Source organism: Narcine bancroftii, chromosome 2, assembly GCF_036971445.1.
Source record: "Narcine bancroftii isolate sNarBan1 chromosome 2, sNarBan1.hap1, whole genome shotgun sequence".
In the NCBI taxonomy this organism is placed as follows: domain Eukaryota; kingdom Metazoa; phylum Chordata; class Chondrichthyes; order Torpediniformes; family Narcinidae; genus Narcine; species Narcine bancroftii.
The window spans coordinates 307,663,070-307,689,363 of NC_091470.1; the positions used below are offsets into that span (position 1 = coordinate 307,663,070).

The 26,294-nt window shown below is 39.1% G+C and overlaps 1 protein-coding gene across 3 annotated transcripts in view; it reads left to right on the forward strand.

Moving 5' to 3' along the window:
• The window catches only part of prkdc (protein kinase, DNA-activated, catalytic subunit), a 287,184-nt gene that overhangs the window by 70,531 nt on the left and 190,359 nt on the right, over positions 1 to 26,294 (forward strand). For all 3 annotated transcript variants that reach the window (XM_069921531.1, XM_069921532.1, XM_069921533.1), the window contains exons 15-20: positions 6,809 to 6,955; positions 7,507 to 7,659; positions 8,245 to 8,360; positions 16,216 to 16,375; positions 18,729 to 18,815; positions 22,252 to 22,371. In XM_069921531.1, coding sequence (XP_069777632.1) covers positions 6,809 to 6,955; positions 7,507 to 7,659; positions 8,245 to 8,360; positions 16,216 to 16,375; positions 18,729 to 18,815; positions 22,252 to 22,371 — 783 coding nt within the window. The remainder of the gene's footprint in view (positions 1 to 6,808; positions 6,956 to 7,506; positions 7,660 to 8,244; positions 8,361 to 16,215; positions 16,376 to 18,728; positions 18,816 to 22,251; positions 22,372 to 26,294) is intronic.

A 26,294-nucleotide genomic window follows, 5' to 3' on the forward strand; every position in this document is an offset into this window, starting at 1 on the left:
TTTTTAAAAGTGTATTTACCATCAGCGGGTTGCCAAAGTTGGGGGGGTGGTGAGGGCGTGGTGTTGCGATGCAAGGGAACCAGCGCAGGGACCGACATTGGGCTGCCTTGGGGTGGGGTGGGGGGGAGGAGCGGGGAAGTGGGACCAGTGCGGGGACCGACAGCAGGCTGCTGGGGTGTCGGAAGCAGGGCGGTGATCAGTGTGGGGACCAACTGCAGGCTGACATTGTTCCAAAATCCAAAACTCTGGTCCCAGGCATTTTGGATATGGGGTACTGATAGGCCATAGACATGGACTAGACAAGTGCTATATTAATGCAGTGCTTTTATTAACAGACTCTCAGCCACCATTATACTTGCCAGTGGGAAAGCATCACCATTTGTTATACCAGTAGGGTGGAGCATCTCTATAGCCATTGCCAATAGCAAGTAACTCCATACATGAGAAGCAGACAGTAAAATATACCCCCCATTACATCATCACATTCACCCCCCACAAAAATCGACCAATTTTATTAAAATATTATACTGATCAAAGCAAAAGCTGGAAAAGCAAGCAGGTTAAAAATTTCAGAGGTAAAGGGTGACAGCAGGATAATACAAACCCAGAATTAATTGGAACACAGACCAGAAAACAGGCTACAGAGATTACATTTAATACCCTTGGTAATTATGTCTACAACTAGAAATGGTCATAACACAGTCTCTGCTGAGGTTTAGAAATATGAGCAGATCTGCACAAAGGCACTGGTGGGAGCAGAGCTTGATCTCCTAACGAAGGAGTTTTCGCACCAGCTGTGGAAGGGAGTGGAGAGCGGGAGGCAATATTGTCACGTGGAGAGTATTGTTCCTTGGGTAACTGATTTTCTCCTGGTGGGGAGGGCAGTGAGGGTGTCAGAATAGTGGAAGGGCTAACAGACTGCAGACCAGGTGAAGCCAGGTCTCTAAGTGAAATGGTGTCCTCTCTCCCATCAGGAAAAGCAACATGAGCATACTGTGGGTTAGCATGAAACAGTTGAACACGCTCTACAAGCAGGTCAGATTTGCTGAGTCTAACGTGTTTTCTTAATAAGACTTCTTCGAGCTCAGATAGCCAAGGCCGATCCAATCTTCGACTTTCTAGGGAAAGTAAAAACACGTTGGTGAGGACTTTCATTGGTAGCTGTACAAAGCAGTGTGCAAATAGAGCGGCTGGTGTGGAAACTTTTCGACTTCAGTGCAAGAGTGATAGCTTTCCAGATTGTACCATTACCATGCTCCACCTGACCATTTCCCCACGGGTTATAGCTTGTAATACGACCAGTAGCGATTCCCCTATCAAGAAGATATCGCCTAAGTTCTGTATTTATGAAAGCTGACCCTCTGTCACTATGAATGAAGTTAGGATAACCGAAAATACTGAAAATCATATCAAGACATTTAATAACAGTACTAGCAGAAAGACCTCAACAATGAAGACACTGTTTACATCCGGTACCGCACGGATGGCAGTCTCTTCAATCTGAGGCGCCTGAAAGCTCACACCAAGACACAAGAGGAACTTGTCCGTGAACTACTCTTTGCAGACGATGCCGCTTTAGTTGCCCATTCAGAGCCAGCTCTCCAGCGCATGACGTCCTGTTTTGCAGAAACTGCCAAAATGTTTGAGCTGGAAGTCAGCCTGAAGCAAACTGAGGTCCTCCATCAGCCAGCTCCCCACCATGACTACCAGCCCCCCACATCTCCATCGGGCACACAGAACTCAAAACGGTCAACCAGTTTACCTACCTCGGCTGCACCATTTCATCTGATGCAAGGATTGAGAACGAGATAGACAACAGACTCGCCAAGGCAAATAGCGTCTTTGGAAGACTACACAAAAGAGTCTGGAAAAACAACCACCTGAAGAAATACACAAAGATCAGCATGTACAGAGCCGTTGTCATACCTACGCTCCTGTTCGGCTCTGAATTACGGGTCCTCTACCAGCATCACCTACGGCTCCTAGAACGCTTCCATCAGCGCTGTCTCTGCTCCATCCTAAACATTCATTGGAGTGACTTCATCACCAACATCGAAGTACTCGAGCTGGCAGAGTCTGCAAGCATTGAATCCACGCTGCTGAAGACCCAACTGCACTCGGTGGTCACGTCTCCAGAATGGAGGACCATCGCCTTCCCAAGATCGTGTTATATGGCGAGTTCTCCACTGGCCACCGAGACAGAGGTGCACCAAAGAAGAAGTACAAGGACTGCTTAAAGAAATCTCTTAGTGCCTGCCACATTGACCACCGCCAGTGGGCTGATATCGCCTCCAACTGTGCATCTTGGCGCCTCACAGTTCGGCGGGCAGCAATCTCCTTTGTAGAAGACCGCAGAGCCCACCTCACTGACAAAAGACAAAGGAGGAAAAACTCAACACCCAACCCCAACCAACCAATTTTCCCTTGCAACCGCTGCAACTGTGCCTGCCTGTCCCGCATCGGACTTGTCAGTCACCAACGAGCCTGCATACCCCTCCATAAATCTTCATCCGCAAAGCCAAGCCAAAGAAAGAAAGCAGAAACATCAGCACATGGTATAGCAAAGGGAAAACTAGAGAATTCATCATATTATTGTTTGAGGGTAGTGGTCCTTTAATATCCACGCTGAGGCGTTCAAAGGGACTTGACGCCTTAATCAGCGTAGAAGTGGGAGACTTGTAATAGTGTGGTTTACACTCCGCACAGACTGCACACTCGCTAGTCAATTTTTTGATACCTTCTCGTGAATATGGCAAATTGAGGGACTTAACATAATGATAAAATCTAGTGACCCCTGGGAAACATAATTAATCATGAAGACCTTTCAAATAGTCCAGCTGCTGACTTGGACTTGGACAGGACATGGGAGAAGAGCATCTGGGGGGTGGGGTTCATTGAACTTTCCTGGGCGATAGAGTATATCGTAATCATAAGTAGAAAGCTCAATTTGCCAATGCATGATCTTATCATTTTTAATCTTGCTCTTCAATTTAGTGTTGAACATGTAGGCAACAGATTTTGATCAGTCAATAAATGTGAATTTCTTTCTGGCTAAAAAATGTCTCCAATAGTAAATGGATTCTACAATGACTCATGCTTCCTTTTCAATAGAGGATTGCCTGAGATCCAGCCCATGTAATGTCCGAGAGAAAAAGGCCACAGGTCTACCAGCTTGATTTAGCATAGCTACTAAGGCCTAATCAGATGTGTCAGATTCCACTTGGAATGGTAAATCCTCATCAGTAGCTGACATTGTCGCTTTGGCTATATCTTGTTTGATATGTTCAAAAGCACAGAGGGCTTCTTCAGACAGGGGAAAACTAGTTGTTTAAACAGTGGATGTGCCTTATCTGCATAATTCAGCACCCAATAAGCGTAAAAGGAGAAAAAAACCCAGGCAGTGCTCGAGGTACTTTTGCGTTGCAGGTTGGGGCAGCTCCATGAGTGGTCTCATTCTCTCTGGGTCAGAGCTGATTTCGCTTCTACTCACAACGTAGCCCAGTATAGCCAGGCATTTAGTGTGGTATACACACTTATCATTGTTAAGGGTCAGGTTCAGATCCTTGGCTACCTGGAGGAACTTCTCTAAATTACAATCGTAATCATTTAAGTCCTTGCTACATACAGTGACATTATCCAGATAAGGGTAGATGGCTTGCAAGTTGTGAGCGTCAACTAGCTTATCCATTTCTCTTTGGGAAACTGAAACACTGTTGGTAACTCCAAAAGGGACCCTTTTATATTAAAATAATCTGCCATCTGCCTCAAAAGCAGTAAGCTGCCTTTCATCCTTGTGAATGGGCACCTGATGGTAGGCTGATTTCAGAACAATTGTGGAGTATATTTTGTATTGTGCAATCTGGTTTCCCGTGTCTGAGATACGTGGCAGGGGATAAACATCCAGTTGCGTAAACCTGTTTATAGTTTGACTGTAGACCATGACCATTCTACGTTCCGCCCCGTTTTTGACAACTAATACTTGGGCACGCTAAGGACTTGTACTGGGTTTGATGATTTTTTCTCTCGATAAATGACTAACCTTGTTCCTAATAAAGAGTCTGTCTTCTTTCCTATAGTGCCTACTCTTTGTAGCTATAGGCTTACAATCCGGGGTTAGATGGTAAAAGGACGTGGAGGTTTAATCTTAAAGGGTTGATGACCCATAAACAGCCTCTTGGGGTACCGTGATCATTGGTAGTGGGCTGTTAAATGCCAGTACAATACTTTTCACAGGGTACTGGAAATCTAGCCCTAATATCATTGGAGTGCACAGACCGGGGAGCAGGTGTAATTTGAAATCTTTGTACTTGTTTCCCCGAACTTTCAGGGTTATTCTGCAGCAATGTGTAACGTCTCGTTTTAGTCCATAGATATTTTATGCTTAGATGGATACAGGTTAAGATTCGGGGAGCTTGTGGTCGTAGGATGGATATAGCTGTCAGTACTGCCCAAATCAGACAATCAACAGGCTCCCCATTTACCTTCACCTTCATCGTGGAATGCTTCATTCTGTGGGGTTCATCTTGGTTTATCATCATCCACGCCAGAACAGGGCCTTCCCACGACAGCGATCTGTCGGAGCGCGCCTTGTCACTGGCAGTTCCACTCACAATTTTGGAAGGTGTCAGATGAATCTTTGGCTCTCCAAGTCAACACAGCAGTCTCATGGTGGTGCCCCTGCTTATTAGCAGTGCTTGTGCACTTCTTCTTTCTTCTCTTCAAATCATGGCGTGAGCCAAATGAGGACTTTCACGCCTGGCAGGCTCTGGCCCAGTGCCCTCACTTTCTGCAATTGGCACAATCGGCTCGTTGTGCAGGGCACTGTGAGCATATATGCAGTGCCAATCTGTAGAAGTAGCAACTTCTGTAGCAGCCTTTACACTGTGGTTTAGTGGCACTTAGCAATGGATCATTGCTGTGGGCGGGCTTCAGGGGTGCCACTTCAGCACCTCTTTCCTTCTCAAGAGCTTTAGCGCTTTGTAGCGCAACCCTAAAGGTCTTCAATTGTTGTAGAGCAACATTAAAGGTTAGGCCCGGGGTCTCCAGTAATTGTTGTCTGATGTACCCCGACTCCAATCCACTTATGAATGCGTCCAACATTAAGGATTCTCGGTGGGCTTTGATCGTGACAGCAATGCAGGCACAGGTTCTGGATAGCCCTTTTAGTGCAAGCACAAAAGCATCTTCGCTCTCTCTGGCTTGTTGTCTTTGAGTGTGAAGTTGATGTCTTGAAAACAAAGTATTTTGTGTCATATCTCAATAGGTTCTGAGGAGATTCAGTGCATTCTGGTAGATAGCGGTCTGCCTAACCATGGCGAGCCACAAGATGGTCCATCTTCACAGCGTTTTGCACAACGTTGTTCACTTGCTTTTATGCTTCAAAACACTGGAATCAGTGGTGAAAAATTTCTCCAGCTCGGGTGGCATCTTGATCTATCTTGAGTCTTCCAGCTTTCAGGGAAGTATCCATGATTGAGAGTCTGTTAATAAAATTGATTTGCATAGACGTGGACCAGACAAGTGTTACAGGGCTTTTATTAACAGACTCTCAGCCACCGCTATATTGGCCAGTGAGAAAGCATCTCCATCTGTTATACCAGTTGGGTGGAGCATCTCTACAGCCATAGCCAATAGTAAGCAATTCCATACATGAGAAGCAGTCAGTATAATACAACCCCCCTCCCCATTACATCATCACAGGTACCGAACCTGTACTTTACCAGTTGGCAATGATGCTTCAAACTTCATGTTCTACATTTGCTCCTTCTCATGTTCTGTATTCCAAACAGCTTGAACCCTGGCTGCTGATTCTCAACATTGGCTTCTAAAGCTTTAGATCTTTGCTCTCTCCCTGACTTTCCAATTGGATTCTATTGCACTCCTTTCATCTCAGTGCTCTTTGACTTGTCTTTCAGATGGCTGAGTTGACAAATTATTTTTTCCCTAATGTCTTATCCCACCTGCATATGATTGAAACCATTAATCAGAACTTTAAGGATTTAAGCCCTTTCCCTATTAGAAACTGGTATTTCCAGACAAAAGCAATGGTAAGTCATCAGATACGGCAGTATTCAGATGGGCTGTTAAGATCTTCAAGATTTTTAAAATGTACATTTAATTTTTAAAAAAATTAATTTAAATTTAGACATTCAGCACAGTAACAGGCCATTTCAGCCCACGAGTCCATGCTGCCCAATTTACACCCAATTAACCAACACCCCCGGTACATTTTGCACAATGGGAGGAAACTGGAGCCTCAGGGAAAACCCACACAGACATGGAGAGAACGTACAACTCCTTACTGACAGCGTGGAGTTCAATCTCTGGCACTATAAAGATGTTGCGCTAACCACTGCACCAACCATGCTGCCTTTATTTCCTCTCACTGTTCCAATAGCACAGAAACCTTTGTCAATATTCCTCTCTCTTTATCACCGTAGATCATTATATTATTACTTGTTCAGTTTCTGTGAGCTTGGAGTCTGCAATTACATTCTCAACCAGGCTTCACTTTTGGTACAAGAAATCAGCAAATTAGAAAACATTCGAGAGAAATAGCATTTACATCCTTGCTTCAGTGAGACCAGAAATGTGCATAATATTTTGGTGGAGTGTCACCAAGCTCTGATATAAGTGCTGTAAGACATCTTTACTTCAATGCTCAAATTTATTATAATTGTCTTTCACTTTCTCTGCCGACTACCTTGTATGAATCAGTTTGCATTTACTGTTCAAAGTTTATCTTTTCAGTGTCATGTGGTTGCTTTATTATAATGTTGACCCGTGTAAATATTAATCAATACTTCAGGAAGGAATGGAGAATCTTGGACCAGGATCAGATGCACAACAGTCAGTCCGCAACAGTGGCGTTGTGACATCAGGAAACTGGAGAGTTCCATCTTACAAAGATTATTTAGACTTGTTCAGAATTCTGCTGGACTGTGAGAAAATGAAGGTAAGTCAGGTAGTACTGCACAACTCAGCAACAGATCTGATTTATCATATTATTATTCAAAATGGAATACTTCAAGATGAAGTACTTTTAATTTAAAATTATTCAAGAGCTAAATCTTTGTAATAAAATGTCCACCTTTTCAGTTATGTCCAATTCTTATGAAGAATGAAATAAACATTGTAAACAGCTTCTGCAGATTTGTCCTTAAGGGACTCTCATTTCCAGATCAGAAGTCTGTTTTGGATTGGTGATCCATCTGTTATCTCTATCCTTTCAATTTCATTCTAGTCTTTCCCACTTTTATCTACTTTTATCCTTGTCTCTCACCTGTATAATAATTATAAAACATAACAATTTACAGCATGGAAACAGGCCATTAGGCCCTTCTAGTCCATCTGTTTATGTTGACAAAAATAAGAGGAATGTACAGCAAGACTATAATTTCTTGTCAAGAAATCAGAAGTATGATTTCAAATAGTTGTGGTTGAAATTGTGACATGTAATCCACTGCATCTGAAGGAATCTTACGTCCTGTATTATATTTATTTAAGGTATCCGGATTGGTTGAAGTGACATTTCAAACCATTGAGTCACCTCTGAAATCTTTAAATCACCTGCTGTATGACGAGTTTATTAAATCAGTGCTCAAAATTATTGAGAAATTGGACATGTCTGTGGATAAGCAGAGCCAGAGTGAAGACGGGGTATTATACATGTCTCTTTATTTCTTGCATGTTATCTTATTTTAGATCTAGATGCATTAAACTATTGTCAATAACTGTAATTGTGTTTCTGTATTAAGTTATGTTAGTCACTGTGTATTTTGAAGAAGTTCACAGATAGCATATGTAACTGTTTGAAAGGAGTATCTGTTTATAGTGATGCAGTGTTGAATACATGTGAACTCAACACATCACTATTCAAATGTCCAATAAACAATAATCCTGCAAAGAAAAGATGAAGATCTTGTAACAATAGATACGTTAGATAGGGATTTTTATAACTTTTTTTGCTGGTTGTAAATATACAGTGATCAGTTTAATCAGTGCAACACTAGTTTCTCATATTGGTTTGATACATTTTCGAAAAAGTCATGGATATTAATTTTGCAATATAGAGAGAATGCAGGTAGGCAAATCCTTAAAAATATAAAACCATAAAAATTAATTTTAATTTAATTTAAATACAATAGAAAGTTGTTAATTGATTAATTGCTGAACCTAATTTATAAACTAAAAACCAAAAAGTTGAAATTTATGTAATGAATGAAGGATCCGATTAATTTGCAGGCATCGGGTGACGGAAACAATGGCATTGTAATTCCAACTTCTGACCCAACAGCAAAAATGCAGCCAACTAAACCAAAGGATTTTATTGCTTTCATCAATTTAGTAGAATTCTGTGGGTAAGTCTACACATTACTCAATGAAACAGTGGAAAATAAGTTATCTTAATTGTTTTTCAGTAAAATTAATGCTTTGTAAGATGTCAGTGGTCCACAGTAACGTTATTTAGAGCTATTGACTTGATTGCCATTGTATATCAGTGCTTTGAAGTCACATATATGTAATGGCATAGATGAAGGAGATGGACTTCAGATCCTCCTGGGAGAATAAAGTTTAAAGCCCAGAAAAATAAAGTTTTTTTCAAAAAAAATTGTTTAATTAAAGCCCCCAGAACCTACCTGCATCGTGTTGGTTATGGGTGGTAGAGGAAGAAAGGCAGCAAGAGTCAAGAAAAGAATGAGTAAAGATTCACAGAAAATGGCCTGGGCCTCAAGTTCTGAAGCCTCCAAGATCAACGCATGCAATGACAGCCTATTTGAAACCAGAAACAGCGCCACCTCCCCAGAGAACTGAAGAAGATGGTGATCCTTCTGTTCAGATCTCCTCTGAAGAATATCAGAATGTAGTGCACATGATGAATTTGATCCTGAGTAGAGACTCAGCAGCTCCACTGCTAATGGTCCTGATGGTACTAAGGAATTACAGCTGTCAGAAATACCTGCTTTTTTGACATCAGGAAGATGAGGGTGATCAAGAAGAAACAGATGAAGGTGTAGGGGATGTGGAAGATGAAGAAGAGGCTGAAGGAGATCCATTGGAGGCTCGAGGACAAGGGTCAACTATAAAAAGCGCTTTTCTCAATGATGAGTCATTTTCAGATTTTAAAAGGCGACATGCAGAATAGTAAAAGTGATGTAAAGGTCATTAAATAATATGGTGACATATGCTACAGAAGTTAATAAAGTTAAAGAAAAATGTTCAGAGTTGAACTGGATATGCATATTGTCAAAAATGATGTAGATATTTGCATGGAGAGAGTTGAAAGTTCAGAATCTGTTTTGAAAAAGCAGAGAAAGGAAATGATGGAAAAAATGCATATGTTAGAAAATCCAAATAGATGAAATAAGGTTAAGATTGTTGGTATTAAAGAAGATTGTGAAGGAAGTGGTGATCCTATGGATTTTTTTCGAAATTGGATTCCTAGAGTTTTGGGAGAAGAAAATTTTCCGAATGAAATTGAGTTGGAGAGGCCCCATAGAGCCCTATGGAGGAAGCCACAGCCAACTCAACTGTCTAGATCTATATTAATTAAATGTCTATGCTATCAAGATAAAAAAAAATTAAGATTAGCAGATCAAAAAGAAAGACAAAATATGGGACCTATGATTATTGATGGAAATAAAATCTTTTTCTACGTGGATTTGAGTAAGGCAGTGGTGGAGAGAAGAAAATTTAATCCAGTTAAGGAGATTCTATGGAAGAAAGATTGTAAATTTATCTTCAGATATCCAGCTATACTAAAGGTATTCCTGGACAAAACTCAACCTAAGTTTTTTCTTGTGGATTGAGGAGAAGCAAGGGCTTTTGCAGAATCACTTCCTCCAATTAGGGAGGAGCAACAAGTGAGAATGGAAAGTTCAAGTCCTCATTGAGAAGGGCAAAGGGAAGTGCTGCAGATACAGCTTACACCAGAATTGCATTGATGCAGTTTTTAAGCTGTCAACATAAGATGTAGAAGGATCTGGAGTTCCAAAGTGAAACAGTTGAAATTGATGAAGACCAAGTAATGCTGATCTTGAGGCAGTGGGTGCCAGAATGTTTCCATGAACTTTGTAATTAGTTTTTTTCTTCCCGTGTGGGAGGTGGAGGAGAACAGAAATTTATCCTTTCTTGACTTATCCATGATGTGCCATTTTGTGGCAAGAGCCACAATCTGTATAGTGGAAGGGAGTAATGACGTTTGTTTTTCATTAAGCATAACTTGGAGGGGGTTTGCACTTTTTTGATGATTAATACTACATATTATATATTGTTAAATCTTTTTCTTTTCTTTTTGTTTGCAATATTTTTTCTTTGGGGCACAGACCTTTACAGGAGCCAGTTGGGTTTGATGGGTGAGACCTGTGAGAATGGATTGAAAGAGAGTTGGGCTTAAGATAATGGATGCAAATAAATTAAAATTTCTTAATTTTAATGTTAATGAGATAAATAATACAATGAAAAGAAAAAAAAAATATTAGCTTATATGAAAAAATAAAAATGAATATTGCATTTTTGCAAGAGATTCATTTGACCGAGAAGGAACATTTAAAATTAAAAATAGATTGGGTGGGTCTAGTGGCATCTTCATCTTTTAATTCTAAAGCAAGAGTAGTAGCAATTTTAATTTAAAATAACAGGTAAAAGTTCAAGGAGTATTAATGGATATTGTTGGAAGATATATTTTGGTTCATGGTCAAATTTATTCTGAAAAATAGACACATGAGTATTTATGCACCAAATGTGGATGATAAAGATTTTATGCAGGATACATTTTTGTATTGAGCAGAATCACAGGAAAAAAAATTAATAGGGGGTGATTTTAATTGTTGTTTAGATCCTATAATGGATAAATCAATAAAAGCAGTAGTAAGAGCTAAAATGGTGAATATTATATTAAATTTAATGAAGGATTTAAATTTAATAGATATTTGGAGAAGGCTGAATCTGAAAGGGAGAGATTACTCTCTTTACTCACACTTACATCATTCTTTTTCAAGAATAGATCTCTTTTTGATACCAGCGCAATTACAGGGAAGAATTAAAAATGTAGAATATAAATCTAGAATATTATCTGATCATTCTCCACTTTTATTGGCATGTTCAAATCCTGAGAAAGAAGATTTACTTTATAGGCAGAGATTTAATACTGGATTGTTGAAGAAAGTGGAGTTTTGTGATTTTATAAGAAATCAAATTCAATATTTTTAGAAATAAACTCAAATTCAGTAGATAATGAGATGCACTTAAAATGTATTTAATCAATACATGTATTGTAATACATGTATTACAAAAATGTAATAATTAAATTATTCAGTAAAAATTAAGAAAGATTATATGAAAAATAAATCAGTTGGAACAAAATATAGGAAAATTAGAAAAGGATTTTCAAAAAAAAAAGAAGAAAAATTAAAACAATTAATTAATTAAAACGTTAATATACTACTACTCAGACATAGAGAACCAAAAAGATAATTTAGAGGACAAAACAGATATTATGAATTAGGAGAAAGAGCATACAAGGTTCTTGCTTGGCATCTGAAAACAGAACAAGAATCTAGAACAATTAATGCAGTTAAAAAATAGTTCAGGGCTTATTACCTAAACCACAAGAAATACACGATGCATTTAAAGAATTTTATTTGGGACTATATCAATTGGAATCAGTTCAGGATGAGGAGAAGATTAATAAGTTTTTAACTCAAATAAATGTACCCAGTTTAAATAATCAGGAACAAAGAGAGTTCAATTCCTTATTTACAACAAAAGAAGTTGGTGAAATAATGAGTTCATTACAAAGTAGTAAGTCATCTGGGGCAGATGGATTTACAAGAAATTTAAAGATCTTTTGGTACCTCTGTTTATGGAGGTGTTAAATCAAGCATTGAGGGTACATTCTTTGCCAAAGAAGGAGAGAGATTCATTAAGTCAACATCATATAGACCAATTTCATTATTAAATGTTGATTATAGGATAGTAGCTAAAGCCTTAGTTATTAGATTGGTAAAAGTATTTACTGAAGTTAATACATATGGATCAAATTGGATTTGTTAAAGATCAGAAGTCTGCGGACAATGTGGCATGGTTAATTAGTCTAATACATTTAGCTCAAAAGAGAGGAAATTTAAGTGTTGCTGTGGCATTAGGTGCAGAAAAAACATTTGATAGGCTCGAATGGGATTTTGTCTTTAAAATTTTGGAGAAATACGGATTAGGATCAATATTTTTAGATTGGGTTAAAATGTTATATCAGAATCCTAGTGCAAAGTTAGCGATTAATGGCCAGGTTTTAGCACATCTTTGGTTAACTAAATCAAATAGACAAGGTTGTTCATTCTCACCAGCTTTATTTATTTTATCAATTGAACCTTAAGCTCAATTAATAAGACAAGATTCAAGGATTCATGCATTAGGATGAATCAAGATGAATATAAAATAAATTTGTTTGCAGATGATGTTTAGATTTATTTAACAGATCCTTTAAATTCTTTGAATCATCTTAAAATTTGATTAAAAGAGTATGGGGAAGTATCAGGTTATAAAATTAATTGGGATAAAAGTGAAATTATGCCCTTAGTAAATGGAGATTACGCACAATGTAAGAGAGTAATTGAATTTAGATGGCCGGATGCTGGAATAAAATTTTTAGGTATCCATGTGGAATCACAGTTTAAAAATTTATTTAAATTTTTTACCACTATTAAAGAAAATAAGAGATGATTTGGAAAGATGGATTATGTTACCTATTACTTTGATAGGTAGAGTTAATTCAGTTAAGATGAATGTATTTCCTAGAATTCAATATCTTTTTTTAATTGATTCCAATTTTGATTCCTCAATTTTTTAAAAGAATTAAATGCTTCTATTAGGAAATTTTTGTTGAAGGGAAAGTAGCAAGGGGTTCTTTGGAAAAATTAACATGGAATTATGAACTTGGGGGGGGGGGGAGGCGTTGCAGCTCCTTTATTATAAAGCAGCCCAGTTGTGATTTATTAGTGTAATGTATTATTTAGTTAAAATTTCAGGTTGGATGAACATAGAACTTGATAAAACAGAAGAACCAAATCCAATCCACAATTCCATTTTCAATGGGAAGCCAATTTTTAAAGATGTAGAAACATCAGGATATTAAGATGATTTAAGTTTGTTTTGAAGCATGGAAATTTATTACTTTTGATAGAATGAAATAAAAGTTTCATGTATCTGAAAATACAAGGTTTTTGTTATCGGGTTATGAACTTTTTGCGTGAAAACTTTTGTCAAGATCTGTATTGTCAGTAGAGACAGAGGTGGAGTTATTATTGTGTAATGGAGATACGAAGAAATTTATTTCATTAATGTATAAATTGTTACAAAAGGAAGGCCATAAAATAGGGATACATAAATCAAGATAAAGATGAGAAGAGAATTTGAATAAACAAATAAATTAATGTGAGTGAGTGGAGCTATGTAGAGAAAATATGAAAAGTATAATAAATGAGAGGTATATGTTAGTACAATATAATTTTATTCATCAGCTATATTTGACACCACAAAAGATAAACAAATTAAACCGTTCTTTTTTGAATTTGTGTTTTAGATGTGGACAGGAAGTTGGCATTTTCTTGTCCTAAGATTAAATCTTTTTGGTTGGAAATTGGTAATTTATTAGAAAGAATAATTGGAATTAAATTCCCACAGGACCCAATGTTGCTTTTATTGTGTGATATTAAGGGGGTTAAACTTAAATTAAAATTGAACATGTTCCAAGTGAAATTTGTTAAAATTGTTTTGGCAATAGCTTGAAATTGTATTGCAATAACTTGGAAGTCAGATATAGATTTGAGACTGGAAAGAAGGCATACAGAAATTCAAAGTTATATAGCACTTGAAAAAAAAACATAATTTAATAGATAAATATCATACATTTTGTAAAATATGGGGCTCATATTTACAAGGTATTGGGATAAATATTTAAATGAAACTCTGATATTTCCTTTGTCCTTGGAAGTCTCCACATACTACAAGAAGTTTTATAGCATAAAGTACTTCTGTTGAAGGTCTCTTGTGTTTGTGTGTGTGTGTGTGTGTGTGTGTGTGTGTGTGTGTGTGTGTATTTCTATTTTGTCTTCTTTCCATTTTTTTTTAGGGGATGGGGGGATAATAGAGGGGTTCTTTTTCTTTCTTTCATTTTTTCTTTCCTTGTATATATAGATACCGCATATATTTGTAATATACAATAATTGAAGTTTTTTGTGGTTATAAATTGTAAAAGATATAAATAAATTTAAAATCAGTTTATATACATAATTTTTATATTATACTTATGCATATATTTATTTGTATTATATGTTTGTGTGTGTGTGTACATACACTAGGAGGATACCCAATGTTGTGCGGGAAATAAAACACTTATTTGTTGACTATATGGTTAAAACAAAATACCCAAAAACTTCATGGTAATTCTCAGCAAACTTTTGTTTTCTGCTCATGGAATGCCTGGTGGCATCAGCACGGAGGCAGGCTTGGTGTTGTTCCTCAGTTTCCTGCTGCCTGCTCCTTGTTTGGAGGCCTGAGTACTGATATGGGCTTATCACTGCTGTTTTTTTTCCTGCTGGCTACTCCTTTCATGTCTGGAAGAATCAACAGTGAAGCGAGACTGATGTTCCTCTGCTGTTTCTTGGTTTATTCTTTGTCTAACTCAATGTGCTTGTGAAGAGCTTCTGCCAACGTTGCTTCACTTTTCTGGGCCCATATTGAACTGGGTTTGGCCACTTGTTTTTATTCTGAATGTACATTGATGCACAACACTGTAACTAATTGAGGTATTTCTAGTACAAGTTCATTTTTTTAAAAATTTGAAATTCATATGACCTTAAAAGTTAACTTCAATGTGGTTATAACATTCAGCATTAAATGTAATCACAATTACAGTAAACAGTAATGCAAGTAGTGCAAGCTGGTCAAAAAACACTTTTGAACTTCATATAGCCTAAAAGGCTAAATTCAATGTGGTCATGACATTCAGCATCAAATGTTACCCCTACTGAACCTCCTTAGACATTTCTAGAGAGCTCCATATTGATTTGCATGGAGAACAGACAAATAGACAAACAAACAGACATACATGCACAAAAATACATTAAATTTTATATTTATATTAATATATATATGTATATTTTTATATTTATATCTATTTGTCTATTTATTCCTCTCTATATCTATCTATCAATATATCTATCCATAGATATAGATTCCATACCAGGTTAGACCAGAGGTTTAGATTGTCCTTAACATTCAGAGCCAATTATTAAGGTTGCGAGCATTAGCACAACACTGTTGCTTCACCAGCATCCCGAGTACAAATCTGGCGCTGTCTGTAAGGAGTTAAGTGTCTGCGTGGATTTTCTCCATCTGCTCCAGTTTCCTCCCACTGTTCAAAACATACTGGAGTGTAGGTCAAGAGTGTGTAATTGGTCAGCATAGGCTCGTGGATGAAAAAAGACCTGTTACTATACTGTATGTGTAAATTTAAAAAAACTACATTTCTACCCCTCTCTATTTTGTGTTTTAAATTTCGAGATACAGCATGATGACAGGTCCTTCCGACCCATAAGCCTGTGGCACTTAAATTGAGCATGAAAGAATACCCACACAGACACTGGAAGAACATACAAACTCAAAGACAATGTCGGATTCAAACTAGGTCACTGGTGCTATTATCGCATTCTGTGAACCGTGCCACCCTTAATAATGGGCTCTGAATGTTCAGGACAATCTGGACCACTGGTCTAATCTGGTAAGGAATCTAGTGCAAGCACAATATTCCTTTCTGTACCTGGACAGGTTATAATGCATACAATTTATTCATGTTCAGAAACAAAATAAGAATATAATTGAGAATTCAACCTCAAAAACTGACTATTGAATTTGCTGTCTGCCTATCTCTGCACTCTAACTGTAATGGAGCCCCGAGCAGAGGAATTTAATTGGACAATATTTATTTCATGATCATATTGATTCTACCATCTGAATTTGACAATATTAAGTGACTACCCATTACATTTTCAACATTCTGTATTTGAATAATTTTTGATCTATTTAGTCCAGATTTGCGGCTTCATGGCACAGGGGTGCACATTGTGTGTATCGACTCTGCAGAATTTTATTAGCACAATGCTTAAAGTTACTTTTTATACACTGTCTTCAGCAAAGTTATCTTAATTTTTGAATCAGGGTGTTGTTATTGGAGAAGCACACAGAGTACTTTGAACATTGGATGTATAGATTTGGACACGAGCTCATTCTGCGATCAACACAATTTCCCCTCGTCAGTGGATTCTACAAACTTCTGTCAGTTGCAATGAAAATCGCCAAAAAGATTAAATATTTCAAGGTAATGAAATATTCCCATGATTTACTTCCTCCAGTTTTTTTTATCATTTTGTGTAATATTGTGGATATGAGAGATGAGGTGCCCAAAGAGCTTAGAAATCTTTACCAAGGCTATCTTTGAGACTTTTCGTGGAAGAGTGCACATTGGTAATTGGTTTATCAGTTTTTCCTTTGAAGACAAAAGCCATCAAAGAAAGTTTGTGTCTGCAAATGGGTTCTATGTATTGTTTAAGCCTGGTCTTGAATTTCAGGGCTGCATTGACATGACCTAATTTTGTGAATATACTAAGTTATTTTAACTTTTGTAACTTGTTACAATAAGTTTATGCCACTCTTCATACTGTTCTTGGGGATAAGGTATTTTTATTGAATTTCATAATTATTTATCTATCTTGAGAGCTTAAGTCCTGGACAGCTCCCTGATCAAAATGGTTTATCCGTCCTGCTTTAAAACATCTTCATCAGACTACTACTCAACCTTTCCTAGAGAAAGTAACCCAAAACTATTCAGCCTTTTCTGTTTAAATGTATCATCTTAGTTCAGATAGTATCCTTTTGAAAATCTGAACCATTGCTCTTTGCGTTTCGTTATCTGAATGTGATCTTACTCTATGCCAATTTATTTTTATGCTTTTCAATGTTTTATTGCAGAAATGAATTCAATACTTAGTTTGCAATATACAAAAGTGCTGGAGAAACCCAGCAGGTCATGCAGCATCTAAAGGAAGCAAAGAGTAACCAATGTTTTGGGCCTGTGTCCTTTGTTAAGGTATGAGCGAAAGGTTCCTGAATAAAAAGATGGGATGGGGGGGGGGGGGGAAGGAGGGAAAAAGGGAAGTCCACAGGCCAACTGGCAAGAGAGCATAGGTGGATATGGTTGGGAAGACAAGAGAAAAAATAGCTCTGAAGTGATAGGAGGAGAGTGTAGCTCTCTGAATGGAGATGGACGGGGGAGGGGAGCTGGAGGAAAGGAGAGAGAGGAAAAGGGAAAGAGAAAAAGACACAGAGGGTTCTAATGGAAACTGGAGAAGTGGATGATAGCATCATCTGGTTGGAGAGTGGCTTGACAGAACATGAGTTAAAAATACAATGCTGGAGAAACTTAGCAGAACAGACAGTGTACTTTATTTAGCAAAGATAAAAGTGCATAACTTTATCTTTATATGAAATACACTGTTTGACCTGCTGAGTTTCTTCAGCATTGTGTTTTTACTTCAACCACAGTGTCTGCAGACTTTCATGTTTTACCACAGGTGTTATTCCTCCAATTTGTGGAGAGCTTTGGTTTGTTAATGCATGAGGCCATCGACTGATGTGTCAGAATGGGAATGAGGTGTAGAATTAAAATTGTTGGCCACTAGGAGGTACTGGTTATTACAGTTTTGTTAACTTTGCTTCCTCTAGATGCTGTGTGACCTGCTGAGCACCTTTGTGTATTGCACTGCAATGACACTGCTGACTGTCCTGTTTAACTCCAGTACTGAGTTTGCTGGTTTAATCATTTTATTGAATTAGCTACTGCATCTATTGATGTGTGTATTTGTACTCTGAATCTCTTTGTTCCCCTATTTCTTTTCAGAACATTATATTGAAGAAATTTATGGTATTCTTACCTTTCTCAACAAAATACGCCATTTCTTTGAAAATTTACTTGCCAATTAGGTGCTTACTCTACCAGTTTATTAATGTCTTCCTGTAGTCACACGCTACTCGAAAGAAGACACAGACATGCGCACGTAGTGTAGTCAGGTTAAGATCTGAGTTTTATTAGGGCTCAGGCCTGACTTTTATACTTTCACTGTTCCCACCGTGGCCCCCCTTGGCTGACGTTACAATGTGCATAACAAAAGTGGGTTTCATGCATGCAGGTACTATCCAGGATAACAATGCCCTTCTTCTCCACATGCTGTCCCTGTCTGTTAGCTACACAGCAAGGCCAGCACCATTTTGAGGTCACGCAAACCTGCTGGTTTGCTTGTTGGGGGTAGTGCCGCTGCACAGGCTACTGGCGTTTGATTGCACTCGCCGCCCAAGCGCCGACTTGATCACTGCCGCAGCGGGCCACCACATTCCTATATTTTGTCATTTTTTTCTTTGCGTGAAGTACTACTCCCATCTGGTGTTTGTAAATTATGAACTACAGCGGTTGGAACATTTAGCCTGGTGAATGCCTCAATCAATAGTTTTCTTGAGGATACTCTCTGCTTTTGACTTCAACAATCTTTGATTGTTATCATCTACTTTCTTCTTGCTCCATATTCTGTGACTGCAGAGGTAAAAGGTGATGAATGTACTTGCTGAATTGTTTTGGTTTTGATTAGATTTCTGATAATTTAGAAAAATTCTTTTGCCAGGGTGTTTGCACCAAGTCTGGAAAACAGTGCCACAGGAATGCAGAAAAGTTTGCCTGCTTTGCTTTATTTGCCAAGTTTGGAAAGGAGGTAGGTGCTGACAGAAAGGGTTTTGAACATCTTTGTATTGCAGGAATAGATAACATTTTTTAGTGTAAGTTGCTTATCATTTACCACTGATGATTCAGATTTTTTTTTGCACTGACAAGAAACACCATGTATAAAAAAAACAATGTTAGTTTAAGTCTTTAAAAATGTAAAATCGTCAGATAATTAGAATTTTTTAAAAACTGTTTGATTTAAGTCTCATTCAATACATATGATTGAAAATATAGGAAGACATTTCAGTCCAGAACTGGACAAGATTATTATTAGCAGGTGTGATACTTCACGATCAGAAATAGCATCTTTTATTTGAGACTTTGAACTGATAATTCCTTATAGTCTCATGAACCTAAAGAATCTATACATTGAGCAAGTCCATTTCATGAAGTTCAACGATTCCTCTAATTGTCACATAATATTAAAAATATGATATACATGATATACTTCAATTTTTGTCATCTGCAAGGCAAACAATGAGTCACCATGAGCATTGCCCAGCACCCCTAACAATAGGAGAAAGAGAAGCAAAAGAGAGGCCCTTCAGGGGCTCTGAATGTCCATGGACAATCTCCAGCACTCTTGTAGCCTCCTTAGCAACACAGACTCCATTTCAAACCGCTAGTAATCAGAGCTCCAGATCCAAACCTCCAATATGATCAGGAAGCCTTCAGCGCCTGAGGCCTTTTGAGAGCCATTCTTGCCCTCAGAACCCTCTTGAATCCCAATTATGATCTGGTTCCCATGACCCAGTCTCTAGCAACCCGTTGTCTATGTGGGTTCTCCGACTACAAGGCGGCCACAGCTCACAGCCGGTGTGGGTCCTTCAACCGCTGAGTCCTCCACTGGTCTGCTGTCATGGTCACCATCTTGTAGGTTGGTCTACTAAGCTTGGGTGTTCTCCCCCAATTTTTGTGCCCGGTTCTGGTCTGCTGTTCCCCTGGAGTCTGCGATCCTTGTGGTGTGCTGCCCAGCACAAGTGCTGCCATCTTGGGTAGATCTCCATGGTTGTAGGATTTAAAAAAACAGGCTGTTGAAAGCCTCTGTGGAGTCATTGGCATCAAAACTGGGCAGTAGGATGCTGCGGAGCAACATGGTGTCTCTGCTCCCTGCTCTTCCGTGTCCAAACTAGTGGCAGTCCTGCTGATACAGCAGATCTGGGAACTTTCTTTCTTCCTTTGTAACCTCCTTTTTATGATATATGAAGGGAGCCATGTGGCTCATAGGATGGTCCAATTTCTCAGTAATTTTTCCTGCAATCAATTTTCCCCATATTCCTATTAGCACCCCCCTTGTTTTACCACGATCTACATGCTGTGGCTATGGAACGTACTAACTGCACCTCTTTGGAGATGGGAGATACCCAAGCAGTCAAAGGAAGAATGTGCAAACCTCTGACAACTGAGGTTGGAAGTGAACCTTTCCTTGAATATGTGAGGCAACAGCTCGACCAACTGCACAATACTGCCACCCTTAAATAAGCACCATATTGAAGAAGAAACAAGTTATCCCCAGTTTCCTGACCACATTTATCCCTCACTTAACATTACTTCGAAAGAGATTGAGGGTTTTTTTCCACATTTTCAGTGTAAATTGGCACTGCACATTATCAACAGCAATGATTCCTGTAATGATGGTGGGTTTATTTTGGAACCTATGAACCAATATCAGACTTCCTGATGAGGTCTCGTGCATTTATAATTCTATACTTCTTTTAATCTTGATTGAAGAATTGATTATGTTAAGACAACTGAATTAAAAAAAAGTAACTTTTTCCTTTAAGCTCAAGCTCAATTCTTTTGTTGAATTAGGTAGTATCCTGTCATTAAAATATGTCATAAAATTTGTTGTTTTGCAGCAGTATTGAGCATTGCAGGTGCAAAATTGCAATAAATCACGTTTCTGTAAATATAATATTCAAAAATAAAAAAGTAGTGGAAAAAAAAGTGAGGTAGTGTCTGAAGGATCGTTGTCCATTCAGTAATCTTATGGTGGAGGAGGAGAAGCTGTTGTTGTAGCATTGGGTGTGCATCTGCAGGCTCCTGTACCTTCTTTCTGATTGTGGCGGTGAAAAAAAGGCGTGGCCTGAGTGGTGAGGGTCCTTGATGATAGAGGTTGCTTTCTTGAGCATGTTAACTTGATGGACCTAATCCTCTTTTTTCCATGATTTGCTTTCTTGAGTAAGGATAACCTGGAGAGACACCAAAATATGCACCAGAGTACAATTGTGATGAATTAAAGTACCATTGGGATAAACTGATGTCCTATTACATAGCATTAAAGAGCATGTTGTGGCTCAAGGCCTGAATGTTGCATGATATACCCATATAACCATTTACGGAGCGGAAACAGGCCATGTTGGCCTTTCGAGTCCCCACCGGTTCACTGATTTTGTGCGCCCTCTTCAAGCATTGGTCCCGGTAGATCTTCATTCAATAACGATCTTGCCATTAGTTTGCCAAAAACGCAACGCTCAATTATAAGCATCTGGAAAATTCACTTATTTGACATCTGCCAACTCCCATAGGTGCCTGTGCCAAGGGATTTACTGTATATGGTCCATCTATCAACAAAATTATACCTACTGATTAATTACTTGTCCTTATTAATAAAATTTAAACAGAGAGATGGCTGGACAAGCGACATATTGTAATTGCAACATGTGGGAACTAGTAAATCATATAGCGATTCACATCTGCAGCAAGGCTAGCAGCTCAAGGAACTTCATCTCAGAGCTCAGGAACAGGGCAGCTACCCACAATTCCAGAAGGCAGCTACACTCCACGCTTAAATAAATTGAATTTTAGATTTCACATTTATTGTCAGAGTACATACATGACACCGCATACAACCCTGTGACCCTCCCTCAGAGGGATGAGCCCGAATAAGACTTTCCCATGAACTTGCTGTAAATGTACTTGTACATTTTGACGTCAATGAAGAATGAAATAAACATTTTTATTGAAAATTGTAAAGAAAAGAAAATAATCTGAAAATAACAAAAGTTAAAAATATTGCTGCACACAAATATATCAACTCAGTTGTAGATTTTTTTTTTTTTTAATTTAGAGATACAGCATGGTCACAGGCCTAACTCGTGTGACCAGTTAATCCCTGGAACGTGGGAAGAAACCAGACCACCCGGGTGAAACCCATGCAGTCAGGGAAAAACGTACAAATTACATGGAGCCAGCACCAGATTTGAAATTGGGCTGCTGGCCCTATAATAGCATTGTGCCAACTGCTTCGCTAAATGTGCCACCCCTCGATAGTGAAAATCAGGTGGATATGCATGCTTTAGAATGGAATTTCATCTTCATGTGATCCATTCTTAATGTGAAAATCTTTTAATTTGATAAAATGCTGTAAGGGATTTTATGTATCATGATCCAGATCTCACACTTAACTGTGCTATTTATTGTAGGTGGCAACAAGAATGAAACAGTACAAGGATGAATTACTGGCTTCCTGTCTGATTTTTGTGCTCTCACTACCTCATGAAATAATTGAACTTGATGTCAAGACTTTTATTCCTGCATTGCAGGTTAGAATGCTTCCCAAAGTTTTACTTGCAGTACTTTTCAGATGAGTGTTTTAACATCCTATTCTCAATTTCATTGGTTTATATTGTACATTAGAAGATAAATAAGAGAATTGTCTTAAATTGAATCCCTCTAGCAATGAAGGCCAACATTTCAGTTGCCTTCTTGATGGATGACCCTTATGCACTAGCAAACCAACCTTTTGGAATTCATGCACAAGCACTACCAAGTCCTTCTCCACAACAGCAGGTTTCAATCTTGCATTATAAGACCATAAGACATCGGAGCAGAAATAGGCTATTCAGCCCATCAAGTCTACCCAATAGTTTAATCATGAGCTAATCTATTTTCCCACTCAACCCCACTGCTTGGCCCCCTCCCATACCCTTTGATGCCCTGGGTAATCAAGAACCTATCAATTTCAGCCTTAAATACCCAATGACTTGGTTTCCACAATGCCTGTGGCAACAAATGCCACCCTCTGGCTCAAAAAATTCCTCCAAATCATTGTTTAAAGCATATGCCCTTCAATCGTGAAGTTGGGCCCTCTTGTTCTAGACTCTCCCACCATGGGAAACAATGTTTCTATATCTACTTTCTCCATGCCTTTCAGATTTATTGTCAGAGCGCATACATTAGATCACAAACAACCCCGAGATTCCTTTTACCTGCGGGCTTGGCAGAATTACTACTAATTGGTAATGAAAATATAAACTGTACACAGCATAAATATGTAAACAAATAAAAGAACTGTAAACAGATAATGAAAGTAAACAAACTGGCTGCAATATAGAGAGAACAAAAAGAAAGTCAATAAAATGCACGTTAGAGTCTTTAAATGAGTCCTTGATTGAGAAGTCTGATGATGGAGGGGTAGCAGCTGTTCCTGAACCTAGTGGTGCGAGTCTTGTGGCACCTATACCTCTTTCCTGATGGCAGCAACGAAATCAGAGCATGCGCTAGGTGGTGTGGGTCTTTGATTATTGCTGCTGCCCACCAACGATACTGTTCCCTGTATATATACAATAGTGTGGAGGGTTTTGACTACCTTTTGGAGGGGTTTGCGCTCAGGAGTATTGGTATTCCCATAGCAGACTGTGATGCAGCTGGTCAGCACACTTTCCATCACACATCTGTAGAAATTTTCTAGGGTTTCTGGTGTCATACCAAACCTCCACAAACTCCTAAGGAAGTAGAGCCACTGACATGCTTTCTTCACGATGCCATTGGTATGTTGGGTCCAGGAAAGATCCTCTGAATCAGTGACTCCCAGGAACAACATGCTCACCCTCTTCACTTCTTATCCCCCAATAATTACTGGATTGTAAACTTCTGGCTTTCCTTTTCTGAAGTCAACAATCAGCTCCTTAATTTTCAACATGCAGTGAGATTCCACCCCCCACCTCTTCCCCCCCCCCCACACCCCCACACCACACCATTCTGCTAAATTCCAACAAATACAGGCCAAAAGCTTTTAAATAATCATCTGATTTTTTTTATTCCTTCCAAAGTGAATGACTTTGCATTTCATGATATTGTACTCCATCTGCCAGACCTCTGTTCACCCACTTAACCAATTTACATTCTCTGCTCAATTTGTTTTTCCACTCTGTTTGTAATGCCATATCAGTCAGTTAAACAGCTGTTCACCTGTGATGAAAGAGTACGGAGTTTGAAGACAAAGGTTATTTTAATCTTTTCAGTCTTTCTTTACATTCCAAGAGCCGAAGACCAGGCATTGCCTTCAGGTTCCTGCACAGTCTTCACGTATCCTTATTTTTAGTTGACTGACCATCTGCTTTATTTTGTAGTTGTTGAGAGATTTTGCCCTCCTGTTTTGTTGACCAAAATCATACAATTGCTGTGGTTCAGAAGGTGACCATTCAGCCCACCAAATCATGCTGGCTTTATGCACAAGAGCTATGTGGCCCATTCTCCCACTTTTCAGTCTGTTACGCTGAAAGTTATCTTTCTTTACATTCATATCAAATCTCTCTTTACATTCCTATCAAATCTCTCTTTGAAATCAATGTTTCAATCCCCTTGTAGGCGATGAGTTTGTCCTCTCATTCTCGCTGTATTTTTAGCTATTCTTGTCGTGCCCCCGTAATAAATGCTGACATTTGGCCTCCTAGTCATCTACTATATATTGCATGAAGCCTTCACAAGGACACCTTGATCTGTTTGAACATCATCTTTACCTAATTCTTCTGTTTAGCATACCTGTCATGTTTACTGAAGTGGATGATCTTTAATTTTTCCATGTTATATTACATCTGCCCTGCTCTTGCCCTTGTCCATATTACCCCGTCACACATATTATTCAGAATTTGAAATATTCAGCAGTGAAATTGAAGCAAGAATCATTAGCTTCCAATACTAAATGATTGAATAAGTGGGTCTTGTGGGTGGGTAGGGTAGACATTACTTCTCTCCATTTCAAGCAGTTAAGAGCCACCCATGCATCTCCCCATGGTCCTGCTGGGGCTATTTCATTTCCTGGAATATATGTCATGGGCAGTTACCTGCATTCATGTCTGCTCTCCCACCAAAAAAAATCTTTCAATGTGGCCTAGCTGATACAAAATTTTACCAAATGAGAGGTGATGTATCTTAAGATAAATGATCAAGAAATAATATTTGCAGCAATTGATGAAAACATAAAAGGAATGGCAGTTCAGAAATAGTGTTTTCAATTAAAAAATATTTAGAAGTGGGAGAACAAATTAATGAAACTGTGAAACAGAGCACCTAGAATCATGGGTTCAATCAAGTTAATAGCAGATAAGCAAGGATGTAATACAAACTGGCATATTAATCATTGGTTAGACCAAAGTTAGAATCCAATCAAATTAGGAGCTTTAAATTTATATTTAGACATACAGGGTGGTAACAGGCCCTTCTGGGCTGCCCAAATACCTCAATTAACCTACAACCCCCATATATTTTGAAGTGTAGGAGGAAACCAGAGCACCTAGAGCAGGGGTGTCAAACTCAAATCCACGGAGGGCCAAAATTAAAAACTTGGACTAAGTCGAGGGCCGAACTAAATATTTATTGAAAATTTTCAACAACATCTGCATGTTTTCTCTTCTTTCAACATATGTAATGTTAAACTTTAGGATATAACTTTAGGAGGATAATGTTACAGATCAGGAGTAGGTAGCTCAAGTTCACCCTTTGCTTGACCTGAAGGAAACATATTTGGTCCCTGTGGAGATGTAGTCAGCATTCACAGGCTGTGTCCATTTTGGCCTGCATCAGGACTCAGCATTTCCTGCTCACTCCTCAGGCTCTAGGCCTCTATTCACCCTCGACCCACCATCCCTCTACCTGACCAGTCCTTTACCCAACCTCTACTCACCCCTCACTCCACTCGCTCTGCCTCTACCCACCCCATCCTATACACGCCCCTCTACTGCCTCTCCCCTCAACCTGTTCCTCCCTCTACCTGTCTCTCACCCTCTAATCACCCCTCCCCGACTCGCCCTGCCCCTCCCCTTTTACCTCTTCCCTATCCACCCCTCCTTCTACTCATCCCTCCCTCTACCTGTCTCTCACCACCATAACTTCCCCTGCCCATTACTCCTCACCTACACCCTCTGCCCACCCCTGCTTACCCACCCACTCAGGCCCAGCGCCCTGCCGATCAGCCTTTGCGGACAGCCACCATCTCTCTCTTCACGTGCAGGGCCGAACCACCGTCCCTGGGGTCCGCGCGGGTGCAAGAGCTGAAGACCGTGGCGACCGGGAGAAGTGCGCTCGCTCTGTGGAAGGGCCGCCCGGTGCCAGTCGCGCGGGGCTCGCGCTGCCCGGGGGCGTGCGCAGCCTGCCATGCCTGTCGCGCCGACAAGCAATCACAGGCGCTCGCCCATCCGCCGCACCGCTCGACAGGTGGGAGAAGTGACTGGTTGTGCGGGGAGCC